At 40.1% G+C, this 24,675-nt stretch overlaps 1 protein-coding gene and 1 non-coding gene across 2 annotated transcripts; both read right to left on the bottom strand.

The window, feature by feature from the left end:
* Positions 1–119: 119 nt before the first annotated feature.
* MCM4 (minichromosome maintenance complex component 4) lies at positions 120–24,588 on the bottom strand. The gene is made up of 16 exons (XM_066266099.1): positions 24,294–24,588; positions 23,377–23,541; positions 22,931–23,094; positions 22,741–22,842; positions 22,429–22,521; positions 22,247–22,342; positions 21,342–21,480; positions 19,089–19,309; positions 14,791–14,911; positions 10,208–10,467; positions 9,388–9,753; positions 8,776–8,903; positions 7,407–7,614; positions 6,161–6,389; positions 5,873–6,006; positions 120–926 (listed from the first exon to the last, which is right to left on the bottom strand). The coding sequence occupies exons 1-16, from the start codon at positions 24,364–24,366 to the stop codon at positions 834–836; spliced, it is 2,592 nt and encodes an 863-aa protein (XP_066122196.1). The 5' UTR covers positions 24,367–24,588; the 3' UTR covers positions 120–833.
* Positions 15,478–15,611, bottom strand: LOC136332416 (U11 spliceosomal RNA). The gene has a single exon (XR_010730681.1). It is a non-coding gene; the product is annotated as a U11 spliceosomal RNA (small nuclear RNA).
* Positions 24,589–24,675: the final 87 nt, after the last annotated feature.

Below are 24,675 nucleotides of genomic sequence, written 5' to 3'. Positions count from 1 at the left end.
GAGCAAACCAGCCAGGGCCTAGTAGTATTTCCATATATGATTTCAGGTTATGATGGTTTTATAAGAATGACTGCTAGGAATGAATAACTTTTGAATATAATGAAATTCATTGTATTATAGTTTATTTGATGATTTATAAAGTACCACCAAGAATTTACATGAATGTAGTATTTACTAAATCTTTTTATTTATTTAAAAATAATGCCAGAAAAACAAGTATTTCTTAGTCTATCACTTATTTACACAGATGGATATAGTAGTAGAAGTTAACCTAGAACCTGATCCTTTCAACTATCTATTTTTGATCTTATAATAGCCATGCGAACAAGCTGCTAGAAGTAATTACACTGGAGACTTGTAACAAGGAGAAAGGCTCTGTCTAGTCTTTTATTATTACATCACTCAAAATGGTATGTCCTGGCTAAGTCTTATCTCATACTACAAAAACTTCGAGCATATGGATGACTGCCATTAGAACCTCCAGCACAAAAACCATGACCCAGACTGCCATCTTCAAAAGACTGACATTCTGCTGATTATAAATATAGATTAAAATTTCAATGCTGAAGAAATGGGACTTCAAGAAACAATCTTTACTGTATGTTTATAAATTGCCATAGCGTTTTTACTTAAAATGTAAAAAAACCCCAACAAATCACGCACTTCACTATAAAAATTGAACCCAGATTAGAAAACTTTTATGAAGCCAAACATATTGTGACTTTAAGAATCTATTTCCAGTAATGTCAGTAGTGATACCATATTTGTCCATATACCACAGATATGCAAGCAAATTCAGAAAACCAGGACACACAGCACTGCTCATAAGAACTTCAGAGTAAGCGGACAGTTTTTCCAGTCACTGTCAAGAAGTCATCATCAGCCAAGGCACGTAATGCTTCTTCAAACATATCTTTGGTGATCGCCTTTGGGGAAGAGAGAAACAAATATTTTACATATCAAGTACTCCCTTACCTGTTATAAAGATAAATTAATTTCAGTGTTAAAAAAAACACCAGTCTCTCTCTCTCTCTCTCTTTTTTTAAGAGGAGAGACAGAGAGAGAAAGAATGAGGTAGAAGCAGGAAGCACGCCCAGGGTTTCAAACCTGCGACCTCAGGGTTCCAGGTCAACACACTATCCACTATGCCACCACAGGTCAGGCCAGTCTCTTTCTTTTTTGGTGGTTATATACATGTCTTATGTTCTAACTCAGGAGTGGCAAACATTTCCTATAAAGAGCCACGTAATAAATACCAGAGGCTTGGCATCTGTCCTAACTACTCAACTCTGCCTCCATCTACCAATGCAGCCACAGATAATACGTAAGTAAAGGGGCATTATTAGAGCAGGCAAAGGGTTGATTTTGACTTCTGGAATGCTTTTCACTCAACAACTCAACTCTACTTATCACAAAAGGGTACCTGAGTATTTCAACCCCCAAACAAACTTACATAATAAATATGATAGTTGTTAAATTAAGAACTGTGATTGGAACACTATTTATAATAGCAAAAAACTGCAAACATCCTAAAGGTCCAACAACTAGTTAAGTAAATAATGAAATATGCATGCAAAAGAATGTTATCATTATGATTGTTATGAAATCTACTTACCTTCACAGATGACATTAAGATCAACTTAATTTTTAATTAAAAACCAGCAAGTTACAAAGCAGCATAAACATAATTATCTATGTTCATTTTTCAAAGAAAAAACCATGTGAATATACATAGAGAAAAGTTACGAGTGATTATTCCTTGATGACAGGTTTATAGGTCACCTTACCTTTTCATTAAAATTTTAATTTATTCTATTAACATAGATTCAAGTGTCCCATTCAATATAACACCCTCACCTCCCAACAACATACCCATTACACCCACTTCGTCCCCATCCCCTTGACTTATTCTCCCCAATTCCCTCAGGGATTCGCTGTCCTGTTATCTGTATCTAGGTGTTATGTGTATGTAACTTCACTAATCCCCTCATATTCTCTGGTCTCATCCCCTCATCTACCTTGTCCCTGACAGCTGTCCCTCTGCTCCCTGTGAATGCACCTCTGCCTCTATTCAGTTTCTCAGTTCACTCTGTTCATTACATTCCACATAAGTGAGATCATATATTTTTCTTTCTCAGCCCTGGCCAGTTGGCTCAGTGGTAGAGCGTCGGCCTGGCGTGCAGGAGTCCCAGGTTCGATTCCTGGCCAGGGCACACAGGAGAAGCGCCCATCTGCTTCTCCACCCCTCCCCCTCTCCTTCCTCTCTGTCTCTCTCTTCCCCTCCCATAGCCAGGGCTCCATTGGAGCAAAGTTGGCCTGGGCGCTGGGGATGGCTCTATGGCCTCTGCCTCAGGCACTAAAATGGCTCTGGTTGCAACACAGCAACGCCCCAGATGGGCAGAGCACTGCCCCCTGGTGGGCATGCCGGGTGGATCCCGGTCAGGCGCATGCAGTAGTCTGTCTGACTGCCTCCCCGTTTCCAACTTCAGAAAATACAAATAAATAAATAAATAAACAAATAAAAAAAATTAATTTCTCTGCCTGGCTTATTTCACTTAGCATAATAATCTCCAGGTCAATCCATGCCATCACGAAAGATTTTTCTTTTTCACGGCAGTGTAATATTCCACTGTGTATGTACATTTTTCTTTCTTTCTTTCTTTTGTATTTTTCTGAAGCTGGAAACGGGGAGAGACAGTCAGACAGACTCCCGCATGCGCCCGACTGGGATCCACCCAGCACGCCCACCAGGGGCGACGCTAGGTGGGCAGAGCATAGCTCCCTAGTGGGCATGCTGAGTGGATCCTGGTTGGGCGCACGCAGGAGTCTCTCTGCCGCCCTGCTTCTCACTTCAGAAAAAAAAAAGGCAGTTCCATTTTTAATTTTTTTAAACACCATAGTTTCCCACAGTTGGCCGCACAAGTCTGCATTCCCATCAGCAGTACAGGAGGGGTCCCTTTTCTCCACACCCTTGCCAGCACTTGTTGGATGTTGATTTGTTAAAGAGCGCAATTCTGACAGGTGTGGTGTTTCATTGCAGTTTTAATTTGCATTTCTCTGACGATTAGTGACATTGTACATTTTTTCATGTCTTTTGGCCATCTGTATGTCCTCTTTGGAGACGTATCTATTAAGTTCTTTTGTCCATTTTTTAATTGAATTCTTTACTTTCCTGGTGTTAAGTTTTAGTTCTTTATAAACCTCTTACCAGATGTACTGACAAAAATGTTCTCATTGTGTGGGTTGTTTTTTTTTTTTTTTGGTTTTTTAAATATTTTTCTGAAGTTGGAAACGGGGAGGCAGTCAGACAGACTACTGCATGCGCCTGACCAGGATCCACCCGGCATGCCCACCAGGGGGCAGTGCTCTGCCCATCTGGGGCGTTGCTGTGTTGCAACCAGAGCCATTTTAGTGCCTGAGGCAGAGGCCATAGAGCCATCCCCAGCGCCCAGGCCAACTTTGCTCCAATGGAGCCCTGGCTATGGGAGGGGAAGAGAGAGACAGAGAGGAAGGAGAGGGGGAGGGGTGGAGAAGCAGATGGGCGCTTCTCCTGTGTGCCCTGGCTGGAAATCGAACCCAGGACTCCTACACGCCAGGCTGACGCTCTACCACCGAGCCAACGGGCCAGGGCAGTTGTCTTGTTTTGTTCATGGTTTCTTTTATTGTGCAAAAGCTTTTTGGTTTGATATAACCCCATTTGCTTATTTAGTCCTTTATTTCACTTTCCTGTGAAGATAAATAGGCAAGAGATATAGTATGTTTTCTTCCAAGTTGTGACTTCAAGTCTTTTACTCATTTTAAGTTTATTTTGGGGAATGGTGTAAGTTGGTGGTCTTGTTTCATTTTTTTGCATGTACCTGTCCAATTTACCCAACATTATTTATTGAAGAGACTGTCTTTACTCCATTTTATGCTCTTACGCCCTTTGTCAAATATTAATTGACCATAAAGGTGTATGCTTATTTCTGAGTTCTGTTCCATTGATCTGTATGCTTGTTCTTATGCGAGCATAAGCTATTTTGATTGCAATGGCCTTGTACTATGACTTGATATCAGGAAGTGTAATACCTCTGACTTTATTCTTCATTTTCAAGACTGCTGAGGCTATTTGGGGTCTTTCTGGTTCCATATAAATTTTTGGGATATGTGTTCTGTATCTTTGAAGTATACTATTGGTATTTCAATAAAAATTGCATTAAATATATAGATTGCTTTGAGTAGTATAGACATTTTAATGTTTATTCTCCCTATCCATGAACAGGGTATATGCTTCCACTTGTTTATATCTTCCTTGATGTCCTTTTTCAATGTCCTATAATTTTCTGAGTACAAAACTTTCTGAGTCCTTGGTTAATTTATTCCTAGGCACTTTATTCTTTTTGTTGCAATAATGAAAGAGGTTGTTTCCTTAATTTCTCTGACAGTTTACTGTGGTGTATAAAAATGCCACTGATTTCTGAATATTAATTTTATATCCTGCTACCTTGCCAAATTCATTTATCAGGTCTAGTAGTTTTTTGACTGAGACTTTAGGGTTTTCTAGGTACAGTATCATGTCATCAGCAAATAATGATAGTTTTATTTCTCCTTTTCCAATGTGGATGCCTTTTATTTCTTCTTGTAGTCTGATTGCTATGGGTAGGACTTCCACAAGTACGTTAAATTAAAGAGTGGAGAAAGGGGACACCCCTGTCTTATTCCTAATCTTAAGGTGAATGCTTTTAATTTTTGCCCATTGAGTATGATGTCGGCTGTAGATTTGTCATACATGGCCTTTATTGTGTTTAGTTATGTTCCCTATATCCCCACTTTGCTCAAGAGTCTTTATCATAAATAGGTGCTGGATGTTATCAAGTGCTCTTTATGCATCTAACTGATACCATCAATTGATTTTTATCCTTTATTTTGTTTATATGATTAATCACTTTTATTGATTTGCGAATATTGTACCAGCCTTGCCTCCCAGGAATAAATTCCACTTGATCATGATATATGATCTTTTTGATATACTGCTGGATCCTGTTTGCTAATATTTTGTTGAGAATTTTACAATCTATGTTAATCAGGGATATTGGCATATAGTTTTCTTTCTTTGTAGTGTCTTTACGTGATTTTTGAATGGAGCTTGGAATTCTTCCCTCCTCTTGAATTTTTTTTTTTTTTTTTGAGAGAGAGAGAGAGAAACAGGAACATAGATCTGTCCCTGTATGCGCCCTGACCAGGGATTGAACTGGCAACCTCTGCACTATGGGCCGATATTCTAAGTAACAGAGCTATCCGGGCAGGGCTCCTCTTGAATTTTTTGAAATAGCTTAAGAAAAGGTGTTAGTTCTTCTTTGAATGTTTGGTAAAATTTGCCTGTGAAGCCATATGGCCCAGGACTTTGGTTTGCTGTGAGGTTTTTGATAACTGTTTCAATTTCATTTGTTGTAATTGGTCTCTTTAGGCTTTCTGATTCTCCCAGATTGAGTTTTGGAAGATTGTATGTTTCTTGGAATCTATTTATTTCGCCTTGGTTGTCCAATTTTTGGCATATAGATCTTACCTTTCTTACTTATCCATAGCAACATTTACTACTTAAATGATAAATGAAGGGAAAAAATAGGAATATAACTTGAAAGCAGTATTAAGAGAAAGAAACTCGGCATTATCCCTATCAGGAGAATGCCTAAACCTTTCTCTTGCCCCTTCTTCCTGGCATGTTTCTCTTCCGCTCCTAAGCTCCCCTTCTTGGTCACTGTAACTTGTTTTCTAAAGCGCATTTATTCTATCTCTGTGACTTTCTAAATAAACTTTCCCTTATATTTTGGAAAAAACAAACACACAAATAAGAACCCCCTCTATTATATAGAATATACATATGAATACTTACTATGTCAGACTGTCCTCGAATATCTTCAAAAAGTTGCTGGTATTTTAGAGCTGGTGTATTACCTTTAGATAAAATAAGTTTTTTCAATGCTTCAGCTAACTCTTCTTTCCGTTTACGAGAGGTGGCACTCATTCCTGATTCAAAAGAAATTAATATTTCTATAAAGAAGTGAAATGTTTCAAATTTCCATAAAGGTTGGGGAACAGTGGGTGAAAGTCAAAATACAGCGTTATCAGTTATATATTAAATGATTTTCACGTGTTTTTATGTTTAAAGCAAATAACAAACCTGTAGTAAGAATAGATATGTCTACAATGCCGGTCCGGGGGTCGGTGGCAGACTGCTTTAGGGCCTCCCGATGCAGGCGCTTTGCCTCTTCAACATCAATTGCTTCAACTTTGTTTGAAAACCGTACTTTAGCATGGGCTTCTGCTAAGCGAATCAAAGACTCCAGCTGTCGCGGGTATGCAGAAACCATTCCTCGGCTACTACCGATCTTTCTCATATCTACATAAGCCTAGTATAGATAGGGAGAAAAAACCCAAAACTCCTTATTAACAATATTAGTTTCACGGTTAAACTGAATTTTTAGGACTCCCTAAATAAGCGAAACTCCTTCCAGGCTGCCATGTGAAGGTACTCAGGGGAATTAAGAATGAGTTGAAGCTTTGTGCCTTAAAACCAAAGAAGGTATAGCTTTGAAGAGTGGAGATTAGGAATGGGCAGTGAAGGCGCGTGAGGCTCAGTACTCAGAGGAATGGTGTGTTGGGTAAGGGGGGCAGGCTGCAATTAGAGCAGAGGACAATCAGTGTACCTGTCTGAAAAAATTCCTCAGGCACTGACTGATTTATATCCCTGCCAAGGATCTATTTAACAAGGCACACAAATAATTATTGAAATAATGTCATAAAGGTAAATTGTAGTAAACATACATTCAGCCACAAGTTTGAGAAGTGAAGTATTAAACGTATAGACATAATTTTATTTCTTTTTGAATAACTCTCAAGAATGATACAAATGGTAAATTATATATCATTTGCAATGTTCATTTGAGCATTTTTAGGTTTGTTAGTATGTAAAGTCCATCAAAATCCTCTATCACAATGCATGAATAACCTAATGTCATCATGCACTACTGCTCATGTAAGAGGATTCCAAAATGTGAACATAAAATACTTTTATAATTCAGGTTTTTTTAGAAACAAGAAAATAGATAATCAGAGAAACTGGATGACCTGTCCAGAGTTAAAAAGTAAGTAAGAAGCGCCACTTATATTTCAACTCCTATATTCTGATCTTAAATTCACCACACTTAGTAATTTAAATGTAAAAAGTGTGTACAACCTATAAAAATGAATCCTTCCTGCTTTTTTACACTTAGAAGTCATTTTGCAACAGCAGAGAAAAAAATAGTTATAGGAAATAGTATATTATTTTTAACAAAATGATTATTCTTTTAAGGGGACGACAGTAAAGTTTTTGGCTAGAGGCTCAGGGAGACAATTTCTGGGCTTTAAACATGGACACGTGTTACCTCAATGAGAGCTTGGCTAGCTTCCTGGCTCAGCCGAGGCATGACAGTGCTGTGAGCATAAGCAATGTAGTCCTTTAGCACTGCCATGTCCATGAACTCCTCCTCTGCCTGCTCCTCACTCTGGTAGTAAAGAGCGACAAGGTGGTGAGCGAGACGCCTATCGTAAGCTTCATCCTGAGGGTCCAGCATGAGGAAGATCAAATCAAACCTGAAAATATTGTAAAAACAATGTTTTCCTTGTTGGAACACCAACATACCTACAAGCACAACTTCAAAATTACTCCTGGGCCACCTAGACATGTATAGTGAACATGTATTTAGTTAGGGTTGCTGCTCAGGATTCTTCCTAAGCATCTTCTGTCTAGTTTGCCTGCAGAGACTTCACATCAATTCAGTTCACCCTGCTCTGTCCTCATCAAGTGACTGCTCTTCTGGTCCCTAGGTCTGCCCAGAAAACAGATGGTCAGCAAACAGCTGAGTCAAAGAATTAAGATTCTACTAAGGAAAATTTACTATTCTGAAGACTGGAAGATATGAATGAAAGTACAATCAACTGTTTTGGGGAAAAAGAACTATTTCGTTTAAGTCAGTTAAAATCTAAAATAATTTTATGAAATACACCATATATTTGGAGTAGTGGACTGTGCAAAAGTGTGGAGTATATGATTCTGCTTTAACAAATTTTTTTCAGAACCTTATCTATTATGTGAAGCTTTCTCTATAAAAGAGTGTAGTGGTTGATTCTCAACAGTGTTTTTAAAACTGAGGTAAGAGTAAAACTCAGTAGTGAGTGAGGAGCTTCTGAAATATATGTCAATGGCCTCAAAACAAAAAACCAAAAAAGCAAATAAATGTTAAAGATTCTACCCATAGCTTAGTAGAGAAACACATGGTCCTTGCCATCAAAAACTCCAAATCCAATTTGAAAACTTTTGCATTAAGTGTTTGTGACATTAGCAGTTGGTGAATATTAGTATCCCCTCCGCTGTTTTTTTCTAAGTGAGAGGAGGGGAGATAAGAGAGACAAGACTCCTGCATGTGCCCCGACTGGGATCCACCTGGCAACCCCCATCTGGGGTCAATGCTCCAGTCAACCGAGCTGTCTTCAGTGCCCTGGGCTGACACTCCAACCAGCTGAGCCACTGGCTGCGAGACAGGAAGAGAGAGGGCCAAGAGGGAGCGGAAGAGAAGCACACGGTCACTTTTCATGTGTGCCTTGAGCAGGGATTGAACTGGGGTGTCTGTATGCTGGGCTGACATTCTATCCACTGAGCCACTGGCTAGGGCATAGTATTTCCTTTTCTTAAGCTTACCCTGAAAATCCTATAAATAAGCAAAGAACACCTGTCATATAAAACTGTTTTCATACCTTGATAATAATGTGTGAGGTAGCTGGATATTTTCAATGGTAGTTTTTTTAGGATTCCACTGAGATTCAATAGGATTTGCTGCTGCCAGAATAGAGGTACGTGCATTAAGCTGACAAATAATCCCAGCCTATCAGAGAAAACAGTGAGGTTAGATGTCTCACCCAGATGATGGCAAGAACTGTGTGAGATAGCTTTGCCTTGCACAGTCTCTGCCATGTCTCCAATGTTACCAAGAGCCATGTCACCTTGTAAAAATCCTAAAAGATCATTTCAGAACTTGAGGCAACACCCTGTCCTTGGATTCACATCAAGGACAGAATTTTAGATAACTGTACACACTGTAACTGTATTTTTCTCAGAAACTAAACAGCTTGCATGAGATTTAGGACAAAATCAAGTTCTACAAAAGTCACAAATAAGTGGGTTAATGCAGCAAAAATATGAAAAAGGATCATACAAAATGCTCAAGAGATTTAGCTGAAACATAATTTAGGATTTGCCAGCCCCCAAAATTTAGAACCAAAGTAACATTGCATAGTCCACAGATGCTTTCTTTCAAGCGTCCACACATTTTAACATGTCCATATTTATCAATGGAGAATGTGACGTACCTTTGCAATGGAAAGAGTTTGCTGTTCCATGACTTCATGCAACACTGATCTTGTACTTTCATTCATCTTGTCAAACTCATCAATACAGCAGATACCGTTGTCACTGAGGACGAGGGCACCGGTCTGCAGGATAAGCTGCCTTGTCTCGGGGTCTTTCATTACATATGCAGTGAGACCTACTGCACTAGAGCCCTTTCCAGATGTGTACTGGCCCCTGGGGACCAGGTTGTACACATATTGCAGCAGCTGGGACTTGCTTGTCCCAGGGTCACCGCACAGCAGAATGTTAATCTCAGCACGAAATTTTCCCCTTCCTGTGTGACTGAAATCCTTTCTTGTTCCACCAAAGAGCTGAAGCAAGATTCCCTAAACAAAGAAACATGTCTAAATATTCATTTACAACAGAGTAACTGGTATAGCTTACTTTAAGTGTTAAAGGTACTTTTCTATTCTATGAATTACAATTAAGAAACTTAATAAAGGTATAAAAAATGTATGTGACATTGCTTTAAGTTATCACAAACCAATTTATACATAAGCACACACCATCATGTCAGAATGGTGGCCAGGTAAATTTTATTCTGACTCTTTGTGCCTTTTCAATAACATGTAAGTTTAGTGTAGAAATAAAGAAATGGACAATGAAGTTATGATTCTCCACCTATAACCAAGTCAAGTTTGAGTTCCTTGCTGTCAAATAGGCAGCAGCTCTTATCTTTTATGAAGCGGGGTAGAGGTAGGGTTTTGAAGGAGGAATGTTTACACTATTTGATCCCAAAGAAATATAAATCCCAACCACAAATTAAAATTCCATCATTACCTTCTTTATATCTTCATGTTCATAAATGCTTGGTGCCAAGGCTGAAGCAAGTCTCTCATAAATGTCTGGTTTTCTAGAAAGTTCCTTAAGCAATTCCACACGCTTCTCTGAAAAAAGCTTCTGCTCTGCTTCTTCATCAAGGCCATGCAGACGTTTTGCATCAGTTTTTCGATAATGAATGACATCAATGTGGGTTTTATAGACAGACTTCACATTACTCACTCTTGGATTGACTCGAATAGGCACAGCTCGATAGATGCCTGAGGATATAACCATGAGACAGACGTTTGCATTCCACTAATGAGCTCACTAAACCAGTGCAGTCAACAGGCAGCACTGAGAGCTGAGAGCTGACACTGGAGATGAACTTCCAAGCGCACTGCCTTCATGTACCTCCTAGAGTGGAGGACTCGGGATTATACTGTCAAGCTATCAGCTAAGGGAGACAGATCAAGCTGGAAAGAACACAGAGTTTCTGAAAAAGGCAGACCTGAAGAGGTTTATCTGTGACCACTTGTCAGCTCTATGACCTTGGGTATCTATATGAGCATAACCAAACTACATATATCATCCTGAGGTTTACAGGAAATTACTTTGCTTCTAGAACAATGTTTGGCTTATGGCTATGTTCAAAAAATAGTATTTTGAAATAGTATTTTCATTTTCCTTAAATTGAGTGTATAGAATCTATTTAGTAATTATTTGACCAGAACATAATACTACTAAAATCCTGTACCAAAAATTTGGAAAGAAAATTTCAAAGGCTCAAGTCCTTTAAAAATCAATCACAAATTGTTTCACAGACAATAAGACAATCTACTAAATCAAAGGTGAAGATATGATACAGAAAAAATGACCATATTTTGGTCATAATAGGAGGTATTTCTAGGTGAATGGTTGTGTCCCACCCTGCTTTCTAAAGAATACAACTTAAGAACATTAAAAGAAGTAGATGAGGCCCTGGTTGGGAAGCTCTGTTGGCTGGAGCATTGTCTAATAAGCCAAGGTTGCAGGTTAGATCCCAGTGAAAGCACATACAAGAATCAATCAATAAGCCTGACCAGACGGTGGTGCAGTGGATAGAGTGTTGACCTGGGACGCTGAGGACCCAGGTTCGAAACACTGAGTTCACCAGCTTGAGCAGAGCTCGGAGCTCATCAGCTTAAGTGTGGGGTCATAGACATGACCCCATGGTCACTGGCTTGATCCCAATGGTTGCTGGCTTGAGCAAGGGGTCACTGGCCCAGCTAAAGCCAACCCCTTCCTTCAAAGCATGTATAAGAACTAATCAATGAACAACTAAAGCGCCATAACTAAGAGTTGATGCTTCTCATCTCTCCCTAGGAAGTTGATGCTTATCATCTCTCCCTCTGTCTGTCCCTCTCTCTCTGTCTTGCTAGTCAACTAATGAACACACAAAGAATTGGAACAAATCATCTGTCTCTCTATCCCTTACTCTTCTTTTAAAATCAATAAAAAAACTTAAAAACAAAATATATGAACAATCAATACTTCAATCATACTAACTCATCCACTCTCCAAGAATAAAAATTTCCCATATTGATGTGTCTGATGTTTATTTTTAAAATATATATGTATTTTTTGCCTGACCTGTGGTGGCACAGTGGATACAGCGTCGACCTGAACACTGAGGTCGCCGGATCAAATCCCTGGGCTTGCCTGGTCAAGGCACATACAGGGAGCAACTACTACGAGTTGATGCTTCCCGTTTCTCCCCCCTGTTTCCTTCTATCTCTCTCCCTCCTCTCTCTCTAAAAAAAATTAATTAATAAAGAAAAAATTTAAAAATATATACGTATTTTTTATTTTTACTGATTGTTAGAGAGACAGACAAGGAGGGAAAGAAGGAGTGAGAAGCATCAACTCATAGTTGTGTCATTTTAGTTGTTTATTTATTGGTTTTTATACATGCCTTGGGGGGGCATGCTCAAGTCAGTGACTTTGCGCTTCAAGTCAGCAAGCTTGGGATCATGTTGATGATCCTGTGCTCAAGCCAGCAAACCAGCACTCAAGCCTAAGACCTTGGGGTGTCGAACTAGTGACCTCAGTGTTCTGGGTCAATGCTTTACCCATTGTACCACCACCAGTCAGGCTGACGTTTATATTTTGAAAATTCCTAACTTTAACATCCTTGAACTCCAGCTTTTCATGTTGCCTTTTTTTTTACAGGGACAGAGAGAGTCAGATAGAGGGATAGTAAGGGACAGACAGACAGGAATGGAGAGAGATGAGAAGCATCAATTATCAGTTTTTCGTTGCGACACCTTAGTTGTTCATTGATTACTTTCTCATATGTGCCATGACTACGGGCCTTCAGCAGACTAAGTAACCCCTTGTTCGAGCCAGTGACCTTGGGTCCAAGCTGGTGAACTTTTTGCTCAAGCCAGACGAGCCCGCACTCAAGCTGGCAACCTTGGGGTCTCAAACCTGGGTCCTTCCGCATCCTAGTCCGACGCTCTATCCACTGCGCCACCGCCTTGTCAGGCACATGTTGCTTTCTGAGGATAAAATATCTTTCCTTCACAGCTTTCACATGCTACCATAGGTCAATATAATTCTTTTTAAACCATAAAAATAGGTTTATACATAGCAGTCTTAGAATCCACTATTCTTCACAATAAGACAGATTAGGGATGAATGACTACGTCTATTATGTTTAAAGCAGCTTAGTTATCTTTATTGATACCTATAATTATTCATCTTCACAGAACAGCACTGATACTTGTTTTACACATAAACAGCATTTTCCACAATCTCTTTCCTCCAAATACTTCCACATATATCATCACATTAATTCCAGTTTTCAATTTAAAATATTGGATTAAATACTTTATTAAGTATTTAATAAAAATACTTTACCCAATATTTAATATAAAAGTATATATTTTAAAAATACAAACTTGACTTTGGGGTGGTGCACACACAATACAACATACAATGTACCATAGAATCGTACACCTGAAATCTATACTTGTTAACCAATGTCACCTCAATAAATTCAATGAAATATTTTTATTAAGACCAAAAAAAAGAAAATGACAGAAATGTAATTTATATTATTTATGATGAGGGACTGAAAAAAAATTAAGTATACTTGAAAATAAATGACTGTTTAAATATTTTTCCGAAAGCTTTCAAAACTATGATGCTCATATTTGCTTGTAATTAAGGAAAACTGTTCAAGTATTAAAGAAATATTTACTTTAAAGGGAAAATTCTTCCTTCATACTCTTTCCTGCTGTGGCAGGCAGACTTGGCCTCATGACTTTCATTCTTTGGTGCCACACTACTTTTAAAAAAGTTTTCCATAATTTAAGAGAGAGATAAAGATAGATAGATAGAAAGAGAGAGAGAGAGAAAGGAAGAAAGAAGCATCAACTTGTTCCCCTTTGTTGTTCTGTAGTTGTGCACTCATTGGTCGCTTCTCATATGTGCCCTGACTGGGATCGAACCTGTGACCTGTGGTGCACCAGGTTGAAAGTTTATTTACTGAGCCACCTGGTCAGGGCCTACGTGTACCTTTAGAACTTAAGATTGCTAGTGACACTGTTGAGCTTCACAGTGGGAAAGATGCAGAATGAGAAATCTGAACTCACTGAATGGAAGATATATTGCCTCAGGAGCCTTATCCTTTCCTTGGATGCAATTTCCACACTGTTCTCAATAAAGAACTCCGCCTGCCATGAACACAAACAACTAACTATCCTCCACCCCTAAGAAACCAAGTGCCCACACTGCTATGAAGCATCAAAAGAAACTGGCATACTCATGTGGTAGAAAGAGTATTCTCTTGGCAGTTAACAGAGCGTGAGCCCTACTGTCACAAATAGCTAGAATCTTAGCTACGCTGATCTAAACTTCTGAGTCTCAACTTCCTCATCTCTAAAAATATCATAGTCTAACTCTGAGCATATGAAAGCAGGGTGTTCTGATTCATTCTGTCTTATTTTTAAGACTTTATTCATTTTAGAGAGAGGAGAGAGGTTTGCTTTGATTGTTCAGGGTTGCAAACCAGTGACCTTAACGTTTCAGGTCAACGCTTTATCCACTGCACCACCAAAGGTCAGGCCCATTCTTTCCTATAATAAATTTTTTTTTAATTTAAAGTTTTTATTTAAAACTTTATTTTTAAATATCTCCTTTCCTAGAATAAATTTTAACCCTTAGCTGTGCACTTGGGAAATAGTAGAAGATTATTTAAAATTCCAGAGTCGATGGGTACTACTTCTTGGAGCTTCCTACTTGCTGCTCAAATCTTGCCAATACCATCCTTGTCTAAAGTGTTTTCTCAAGATACCAACACTATCAAGTCAAGATACACACATAGCTCTGGGAAACTGCAATAGCAGGAAGCAAGTGACTACACGGACAAAACATACTGAGATGCTCTGTCCTGTTAGGTCAAGTATGTGATTAAAAGAATACATGCCATCTTCTCAAGACCTGAACGGCAGGTGGAAGTCGGAGCAAGCCCCATGCCAATGAATTCATGACCAAGTCAAAGGGAAAGTGTCATTAAAAGCAAGACGGGCTTATCGCATTAATAAGACCTATGTTATTACCTGTAACGTTCACTCTGTCCCCAGGTTGAACCTTGTCAACAAGATCATTATGAGCAAAAAGGATGACAGTGTGAGGAGTCTGCCCTGCAGGCATATCTTCAGGAGACTCTTGAAGTTTGATCTGAAAAAAAAAAAAAAACAGTGATAATGAGAACTAAGGAAAAGAAAGCATAATGGAGACAAAAACTTCAAATGTTTGCACTACTTAGAACTATTTTTGATGCCTGGCATCATTCCTTTTTAAAACATCGTTCTGTTTTGTTTTTGTATTTTTCTGAAGTTGGAAACAGGGAGGCAGTCAGACAGACTCTCACATGCGTCTGACCGGGATCCACCCAGCATGCCCACCAGGGGGCGATGCTCTGCCCATCTGGGGTGTCACTCTGTCGCAACCAGAGCCATTCTAGCGCCTGAGGCAGAGGCCAAGGAGCCATCCCCAGCGCCTGGGCCAACTTTGCTCCAATGGAGCGTTGGCTGCGGGAGGGGAAGAGACAAGAGAGGAAGGAGAGGGAGAGGGGTGGAGAATCAGATAGGCACTTCTCCTGTGTGTCCTGACTTGGAATTGAACCTGGGACTCCTGCACGCCAGGCCGACGCTCTACCACTGAGCCAACCGGCCAGGGCCTAAAACATTGTTCTTTGTTTTAATCTCTCTCTATATATTTTTAAATTTTATATTATTTTTTTTGCGGGCGCTAGGACCAATGATCACCAGCTGCCCAGAAATAAAAAAATTATGCTTCTGAAATCTCTTGATATGGATTCCGCACGTAGAGCAATCGAGCTGCCCTACGTGCGCCACTCACAACAGAAGCCCTTTTTTGTATATTTTTTAATTTTAGTGAGAGAAGAGCGTGAGACAGGATCATCAAGCTGTTCCTGTATGTGCCCGTACTGGGGATCGACTGGGCAATCTCTATGCTTCAGAACAATGCTCTAACCAACTGACTGATTTAGCCAGGGCCAGACAGGTTTTTTTGTTATTAAATATAACACCCTCACCCCTCAATCACATGTCCCCATTACACTCACTTTGTGCCTATCCCCTTAACTCATTCCCTTCACTTTCCTCAGGGATTTGCTGTCCTGTTACCTGTATCAGTGTTATGTGTAATTTCACTAATCCTTCACCTTCTCTCATCCCAACTCTTCATCCCCTTTCCCTTGGCTCTTCGTGACCCCGCCACTGCCTCTATTTCATTCCTCAATTCAGTTTGTTACTAAGACTCTACATATAAGCGAGATCATATGATATTTGTTTTTCTCTGCCTGGCTTATTTCACTTAGCATAATAGTCTCCAGGTTTATCCATGCCGGAACAAAAAGTAAGATTACCTTCCTTTTCATGGCCGCATAGTATTCCATTGAGTATATGTGGCCAAATAGTTGATTTTAAAAAAGTTTTTAATGTGATGTGACCACATTTTTTTGTGAGGATGTTATTTATTTAAATATTTCCCTAATTGGAGAAGAAGGCAGCAATTCAGATACTGGGTTTTTTTTTGCCATTTTAAGGTTCTAATGTGTACTTCTTTGCATAAATATTTGTTTACACTTTCTACTTTTTTTGAAGTTACTTCTTTGTAATACATTTCCTCAGTAGAAAGCAAATAATTCTCAGGTTCGAGGATAAGCACTTATGTGCATCTCTACTGGTCACTGCATGCACCTCACAAATACTTGCCTTTTATCTAATTATATACACTCATTTAACAGCCTCTGTAGAGGACCATTCTAGATGTTGAAGACTCCAGTGTCTTCCCTCAGAACGGAGAAGACGATAGACAATACACAAACACACAAGTGAGCATGTAAGAGATATGAAGTAAAAAATGCAACAGGCAGAAGAAAAAGAGTAAGGAGCACAGGCAGTGAGGTTACAGATGTTTTCATAAAGCAAGTTTAGGGAAGGCCATTCTCAAATCAGGTGACCTCTAGGTAGAATTCTAAGGATGTCAGGGAGGGTGTATGTGTTCTCAATGAAAGAACTGAGTGCAAAGGTCCAGCAGCAGGTTTGAGACTGGATGATAATCTAGGAATAAAGAAATAGTTGAGGCCCTGGCCGGTTGGCTCGGTGGTAGAGCGTCGGCCTGGCATGCAGAAGTCCCGGGTTCGATTCCTGGCCAGGGCACACAGGAGAGGCGCCCATCTGCTTCTCCACCCCCTCCCCCTCTCCTTCCTCTCTGTCTCTCTCTTCCCCTCCCGCAGCCAAGGCTCCATTGGAGCAAGGATGGCCCGGGCGCTGGGGATGGCTCCTTGGCCTCACCCCGGGCGCTGGAATGGCTCTGGTCGCAATAGAGCAACGCCCCCTGGTGGGCGTGCCAGGTGGATCCTGGTCGGGCGCATGCGGAAGTCTGTCTGACTGTCTCTCCCCGTTTCCAGCTTCAGAAAAATGCAGGAGGAAAAAAAAAAAAAAGAAATAGTTGAGATAATGTCATTAGCAAGGTCTGTGGGTGCAAAGGTGTATCGTGGGTGATAATAGGCCATGTAGTCTTGAAGATTACTTTACTTATTTTTTTATAGATTTTATTTATTCATTTTGTAAGAGAGGCAGAGGAGAAGGAGCAGGAAGCATCAACTCTCATATGTGCCTTGACCAGGCAAGCCCAGGGTTTTAAACCAGCGACCTCAGTGTTCTAGGTCAACACTTTATGCACTGTGTCACCACAGGTCGGGCTAAAGACTACTTTAAGACATTAGGTTTTATTCTAAGTTTGGAAGTCTTTGAAGCATTCTAAGACTACATTATAAAGCTCTTTAGGAACATGGGTTCCACCTTTTATATCTCCAGCTCTTCGCACCATGCTGGCATGAGTTGAGATCATTTACTCCAATAATTTGTACCAATATTAGATAAAAATTTACATCTTAATTTAATTTTCAATTATTTGTTTAGTAATTATTTTTCATAATTGCTTATATTTTTGACTCCCAATAAGGGAAATTAATTACCTTTTGTAGTATTTTGAACACATTCTACTAAGTCCTTGTCTTTGTACATACTTTTACACCATTACAATCACAGTTAACATATAATTTTTTTGCCTTTCTCCGCTTATTTCTGGCATTTTAATAACTTCATCTTTGCCTGGCCAGTTAGCTCAGTTGGTTAGACTTCTAGAGCACTGTCTCAATACGGCAAGGTTGTGGGTTCAATCCTTGGTCAGGGCACATACAAGAATCAACCAATGAATGCATAAATAAGTGGAACAACAAATTTATGTTTCTCTCTCTCTCTCTCTAAAAGATATATATATGTCAATAAGTAATAAAATTTAAAAAATCCTCATTAAAGAGTAAAAAGTTAAACTTTCCAACATAATCTGTGAGAAAAACTAGAAAAAATTTTCAACCCATTCTTTACCAGTGGAAGTTTGCAAAAGGGCAGAATTTAACCAAATAATGTTTACTAATCTTAATTGTTTTATATAATCTTATCTGAAGTACTAAATTGTTTTATAATTTTAATTATCTCCCATAGAAACATCTCGTTAAATTAATAAATCAAAGAGGCTAATCTCTTTGAATGCCAGTCAATTTAAGATGTGCCCGGTTAAGAGCATTGTCTGGAAGCACAGAGGTTCCTGGTTCAGTCCCCCATCAGGGCTCACACAGAAACAGATTGATGTTCCTGTTTCTCTCTCCCTGCCTCTCACTAAAATCAATTAAAAAAATTAAACTTAAGATGTATATAGTAAATTTTAGGCCATGAAAATGTTAAGGATAGAAGGTGCTCACTGGCAATAAAACAAGGACTGACATCCCAAAGCGGAATCTTTAAGTGAGCTCCAAGTATTCAGTCTGTAAAACCTACACTGTCAGAGAAGGAATGTGGTACCTGAATACCATTTAGGAAGCAAGGTTTTCATGAGCGGAAAACTTTTATTTGGCTTTTCCTTTCTTTTTTTTTAGAGATAGAGAATCAGAGAAAGGAATAGATAGGGACAGACAGGAGAGAGATGAGAAGCATCAGTTCTTTGTTGTGGCTCCTTTGTTGCTCATTGATTGCTTTCTCCTATGTGCCTTGATTGGGGGGCTACAGCAGACCGAGTGACCCCTTGCTCAAGCCAGCGACCTTGGGCTCAAGTTGGTGAGCCTTGCTCAAACCAGATAGCCCGTGCTCAAGCTGGCAACCTCGGGGTCTCGAACCTGGGTCCTCTGCGTCCCAGTCCAATGCCCTATCCACTGCGCCACTGCTTGGTCAGGCTTATTTGGCCTTTTGAGGACCCAGACTGAGACAGAGCAGAGACAAACATGCCAAAAGGGAGGGGACCTAGTGCACCCAGGAAGCCCACATACCATCTGCTTGTCAGAGAACACAGAGCGGTTGTGGATCAGCGCCATGCTGTGGGTGGTGTGGCAGTGCTGGCACACACAGGGCTCGGCAATGCGACCACGGTCCATCTCCACCTGGACTGTGTGGGCGCACACCTGGCACTGGAAGAAGGCCTCCTGCATCTCTGGAATCAGCTGGGATGTCCTGATTACCATGCCACTGATGGCAATGAGTTGGTCGATGTCTGCAAAGAGGAAAGAGAAGTCAGCTTATCCAGCTCAGTCAGATGTGTTATCTCCCTGAACTAGATTCCTGCCAAGGCAGGTCTGGATCTGCTGTCAAGCCTTTAAGAACCATACCTGGAGGCGCAGAGGTACCTGGTAATGGCTGGGGTTACATGTAGGTACAAACATCTCATTAGGTATCTTCAGGTCTGGTCTAGTCTGCCTTCCTCTCAACCCCAATAAACCTCTGGTCTTTTCTTCCTCACGTACCCTGTCCAATAGGCATCCCACTACCTTTTTTCTCAGCTGTCTTCTGCCTCACTCCACTTTCTAGTTTCAGATTAGAAACTATAATTTTGCCTCTTCACTCACTGTGCCATACGCAAGTCCAGCTGCCTCACTGATGTGAAAATCAAGGTCTCTAGAGCCACATGGCCTAGACTGGTATCTGTGTGACCTTGGGGACACCCTTCACTTTCTCTGTGCCTCATTTATGGAATTGGTCTAACGATAGTATATATATACCTCAAGGAATTGTTGCGGATTAAAAGTCAGCACACATAATACAAGCCTAACAGAGAGTAAGAACTATATAATCTAGCCAATCTTCACTATATTAGAAAGGCCCCTCTATATGCTACTTTGCAAAAGCTCCTCTACAATTTGGACCTTTTCCTCAACCAATTCCCAATGCTAGTTTTAAACGAGGTACACTATTTGTAGTCAACAAAACATGCCCTAGAGTTAACTACTACCGACCTTATAGATTGTTCTATCCCTTAAGCACTTACTGCTGATTCACAAGGCCTTTCTTTTGATCCCGTCCTTTTTCTACCCACTTATAAATCTTCTTGGCTTCTCCTCTCACTAATCCTTCTTTTACTTTAAAATGCAACTTTTGAAATAAGTTACAAAAGTAAATGTAAAAGGTATATATTTTTTAAATCAGTTGAGTATGGAGCAATGTGTAATCTTAATGTGGAATTCTTTGTGAGACAATGCTCTGACTCTGAACACTTAAATGCAGTGTGTTCTACCTCCTCCAATGTCTCTACCAGAAATCTCAATCACAGAGATGATGTCAAGAGCCAATTACATAAAATAAAAAACAAATTAGTTCTTTAGTCTTCAGTAGTCCCACACTTAATCATGTTTATTGACCATCTTAATTTCTTTATTGAAGTTTGTCTTTTACACCTTTTTACCTAAAGCAGTGTTCATTAATTATCAATAGCTTTGATATCTCAATCATTATATATGCCAAATATGAGTGTCCTATGGAAACTGTCTAGCTTAGGACCCTGCTGCCCCATACTTGAGCTACTGTTAGTCCCTAACTGAACCTCAACATACTTTGCACACTAGACCCACCATGAACTTCTCAAGTGTGGCAAATCCTTCTCTTCAATGGCTCCCTATTGACTTTGGAGTAAAATTCTCAATTACTTCAAAACTCTTTAAGACTTAAGCTTTTAAGTCTCCAAAGAAACATTGCCACCCAAACAGCCTGCTTCAGCTGTCACTTATTGTGTACACATAGCTTGGTTTTGCTCCCTTGTTTCTGGCTATAGTATACTTAATAGTATTTATATATAGAAATCCTTCATGTCTGCTTTCCAAATCCTTAATATAACAGAATTACTATCCCACCTTAAATTCTTCCCACTTGGCCGTTGCTCTCCTTCTCTCCCTGGGTTGAGACATCTACATGGTTCTTCAGTTTTTCTACCTCTTATTTGATTTACTTTCCCAACTAGATTTATTTCTTAAGCTCTAAAGCAGGGATATTTGTTCTTGTGTTCTACACTGACTCTGAGAAAGTATAAAATTATATTCGGATAAGTTCACTTTAAGATAAGACTAGTTACCAAATCATTCATATAATTTCAGTTAAGTTAAAAAAAGGTATGGTGGGTTCATAATAGTATAGGGTAACTGAATCTGCTATTATTTTGTCAATTTGTAACCTGTCACCATTTTTTAAAGTTCCTTGACAAAATAATATTTTATTTATTTTCATGTAAGATTATTTTCCTGCTATTAAAATATTACCTTCTGGATTCAGATTTCTCATGTTCTTAGTCTTCAATGCATTGAATGGTCGTACTTGAATCTGATGTTCTAAGATTGAGTCAGGGTAACGGTCAAAAAAGATCTCATTGACAGCCATATCAAAAGTTGGGATAACCTCCTGTAAAAAAAAGGAGTGAGGATGTCAAGCTGTGTTTGTATTCCCATCTTAGGGTTAAATATTGTATATAAATAAAGCATTTTATATGATCAAAGTGTAAAAGCAAAAACACATAGCAAAACCCAAAAGCATTACCTTACATAATCACACACATACCATTTATAAATCTTGGACACACAAAAATATTTTATGTCTGTATGCTTCCACTGGGTTTAATGTGATAATATAGGAAAATTCCTTCAGTACGTACTGGCATATTTTAGGCTTTTAATTAGTAACAAACAAATTTTAAGCACATACTTTCATGTCTTTTTCTCCACAGTGAAACAATACCAGTCAGTTAAATCATAACTTTTTTATTCGAATTTGTTATCCCTTGTTACTTATTCTGCAGATGAGGAAACAGACTTTGAGGGGAGAAGGAGAGACTAAGCAACCTGACCCAGGTTACATAGTTATTAAGCAGAAAAGTCAAGATTTAAAACCTAGTCTGCTTGCCTCCAAAGCCTATAACTAAAATCAATATAGCTGATACATGGTCAATTAAACTATAATGTATCATTGAAAGTAATACATATCCCAATTTCAGAAATGTTAATAGTGTGAACAAGTGCTTATATTAAAGAAGATTAAACATGGCTTCGCTAAGTTCTCTTGCGTTGGCAGCATCTTTCCTTTTTTATTACCATGGAAATTCTGCTATTTGGAAACTACAGATATTCTAGATGCTTACTGTAATTCAACAAAGTCAAAAACAAATTCTTACCTGTGGGTAGCAGATGAGCTGCCTGTATAGATTTATGTCAAATGATTTTATGTGTTCACAGTTTACATTTAAAAATGGCTCCCCAGTAATATTAATCTATAAGAGCAAATGAACAAGTTATAGACTAATTAATCTATATTCAAACTATTAATTTAAATTTGTAAGTAAGAATATATAATCACCTCCCCAAGTCGTTCCATGTACAGAGGTTCAGTAATATCCATACCAACGTTTTCTTCTTTTGCCAGAGGGTCAATAAAACGCTGAAGAAATCTCTTGACACAGAGAGAAAAATATCAAGTTTAATGCATTTAGGAATAAACAAGCATTCCAAATACAAAGTTATGAGTATGTCCTTATTAAAACCAGAACATCAACAATTCTAAGCCACCTAAAACTCTATTCCTAAGTATTATGGCTACTTAGATATAGGTTATAAACACTTCCTCCCAGCATTTTCAGCCCTTAATACGATTGGAACACATATAGCTCACCTGAAAACTTTCTTTGCATGTTGCCACATTTACATCTGTTCCCCAAATCACAAGTTTTTGGCCTAGGGAGGGCTCACTCGCTACTGTATCTTCTGCTGCTGGCTACACAGGAAAGTATAACAGAACCAAGTTAACGAACCATTTTATGTTCTCAAAATAAAGCTATCCCACAACTTTACTATGTACTCACCCCATCTGACTGCAAATCCACCTGCAAGCCCTTCCTGGCAGACCCCAGGTCAGGCCTCTGCCTCAGAGGTGTGCCCCTAACACCACTCCTTGGGGTTCCCTCTACTCGAGAGCTGGGAGTACCATATGTCAGCGGTGAACTAACATCAAAGTCAAGAGGAATACCTATAAAAAACAGAATTTGAAAGTTTACAATGAAATTCTGGTAGCATATCAAAGCAGAAAATATAGCATTTATCTCTCAATCTCTCATCTAAATGTAATAGCAAACTGAATGTTTATCACAACCTCTGCTGGTTAAGTTTCTGAGGACTACTAAATGTTAAAAAAAAACAACCCATTAAGTTTCTTTCTCTGCTCACTAAGCCCTAACATGTACTGTATCTGTATTCTTAAACGAACATCATCAGTATATTAATCACGGTATAACTTAGTTCAAAAACATACTTGAAGAATGTATCTGAGGAGGGCTGGAAAATAACGTGTCCTGTGCAGCGGGGCTCTGCAGGTCGGCTCCCGGTGAGGTGGGCAATGGCTGTAGCTCCCCTGTGGAGGTAGAATCCTCGCCCCTACGTCTCTGAGATGGCGATGACCTGGCATCCTCACTTCGAGCTATGTATGATATACAAAAAGAAAAGACGGCCATCAATTCTCATGGTTGGTTTTCCTAGATTTGTCTTTCTCTTTGAACAGTTTGATTCATTACTGAACAACAAACTAAACAGAAACATTGAGTACAGGTATGTTTAATCAATCAACACTGGAATATGTATGGCAGGGGTCCCCAAACTTTTTACACAGGGGTCCAGTTCACTGTCCCTCAGACCATTGGAGGGCCAGACTATAAAAAAACTATGAACAAATCCTTATGCACACTGCACATATCTTATTTTAAAGTAAGAAAACAAAATGGGAACAAATACAATATTTAAAATAAAGAACAAGTAAATTTAAATCAACAAGCTGACCAGTATTTCAATGGGAACTATGCTCCTGTCACTGACCACCAATGAAAGAGGTGCCCCTTCCGGAAGTGCATCGGGGGCCGGATAAATGGCCTCAGGGGGCCGCATGTGGCCCGCGGGAACCCCTGATGTATGGGAAGGGTGGATACGGGCGTCCGGCGCTGTCTCACAAAGTCTCTGCACGCTAGAACCAGCGGGGCGGGAGCAAACTCTCGCGGTCCGCACGGCTTGCTCCTCCCGGGACCTGGAGCCAGCGCTCCGGGGCCTCGTGCAAAGGCTGACGTCTTCTGAGATGGCGGGAAAAAGCCAGAAGGCGGAGACGCAGGAGCTGGGGGTTGGGACGGCACCGCGGGGCAGTGGAGGGTGCACGGCGGAACGAACTCGCGGGAGAGGACTTACGTGTCTGCGCGGGCGTGGCCCTACCGCGGCGGCTGCTCCGGCGGCTTGGGGTCGACGCTGGGGACGACGACATGGTGCTCGGGGTACCTGAGTGACAAACAGAATAGGAGGGCGCCGCACCCGCCTCCTGCAATCCGCCTTACAGACACGCTCGCCGTGCTCTCCCCGCGGCGCGCGGTTCCGGAGAAAGGCTGCTGCTTCGGACGCACCGTAAGGCCCGGTTCCGCGTGGTAGACTGCACACCTAGAACACAAGACCCCGGCGCAGACTTTCCCGCCGGCACCCCCGGCGTCACTGCCTTCGCTGGCGCCCCACCAATCACAGCGGCCCCGTTGCAGGGCTCCGCCTTCGGGAGGCGCCACTGCCCGTTGGCAGGGGGGAC

The sequence above is a fragment of the Saccopteryx bilineata genome, chromosome 3, assembly GCF_036850765.1.
Source record: "Saccopteryx bilineata isolate mSacBil1 chromosome 3, mSacBil1_pri_phased_curated, whole genome shotgun sequence".
Lineage (NCBI taxonomy): Eukaryota > Metazoa > Chordata > Mammalia > Chiroptera > Emballonuridae > Saccopteryx > Saccopteryx bilineata.
The sequence above is the reverse complement of the archived record's forward strand: the minus strand, read 5'-3'. Positions and strand labels throughout refer to the sequence as shown.

Excerpts from the sequence above, each read along its gene's own strand:
- MCM4 (XM_066266099.1), bottom strand. The coding sequence starts at position 24,366 with ATGTCGTCGTCCCCAGCGTCGACCCCAAGCCGCCGGAGCAGCCGCCGC. Across the intron at positions 6,390-7,406 it reads CTAGCCAAGCTCTCATTGAG|GCTTATGTAGATATGAGAAA; the intron begins GTAACACGTGTC and ends TATCTATACTAG. Across the intron at positions 6,007-6,160 it reads CATATCTATTCTTACTACAG|GAATGAGTGCCACCTCTCGT; the intron begins GTTTGTTATTTG and ends CTTTTGAATCAG.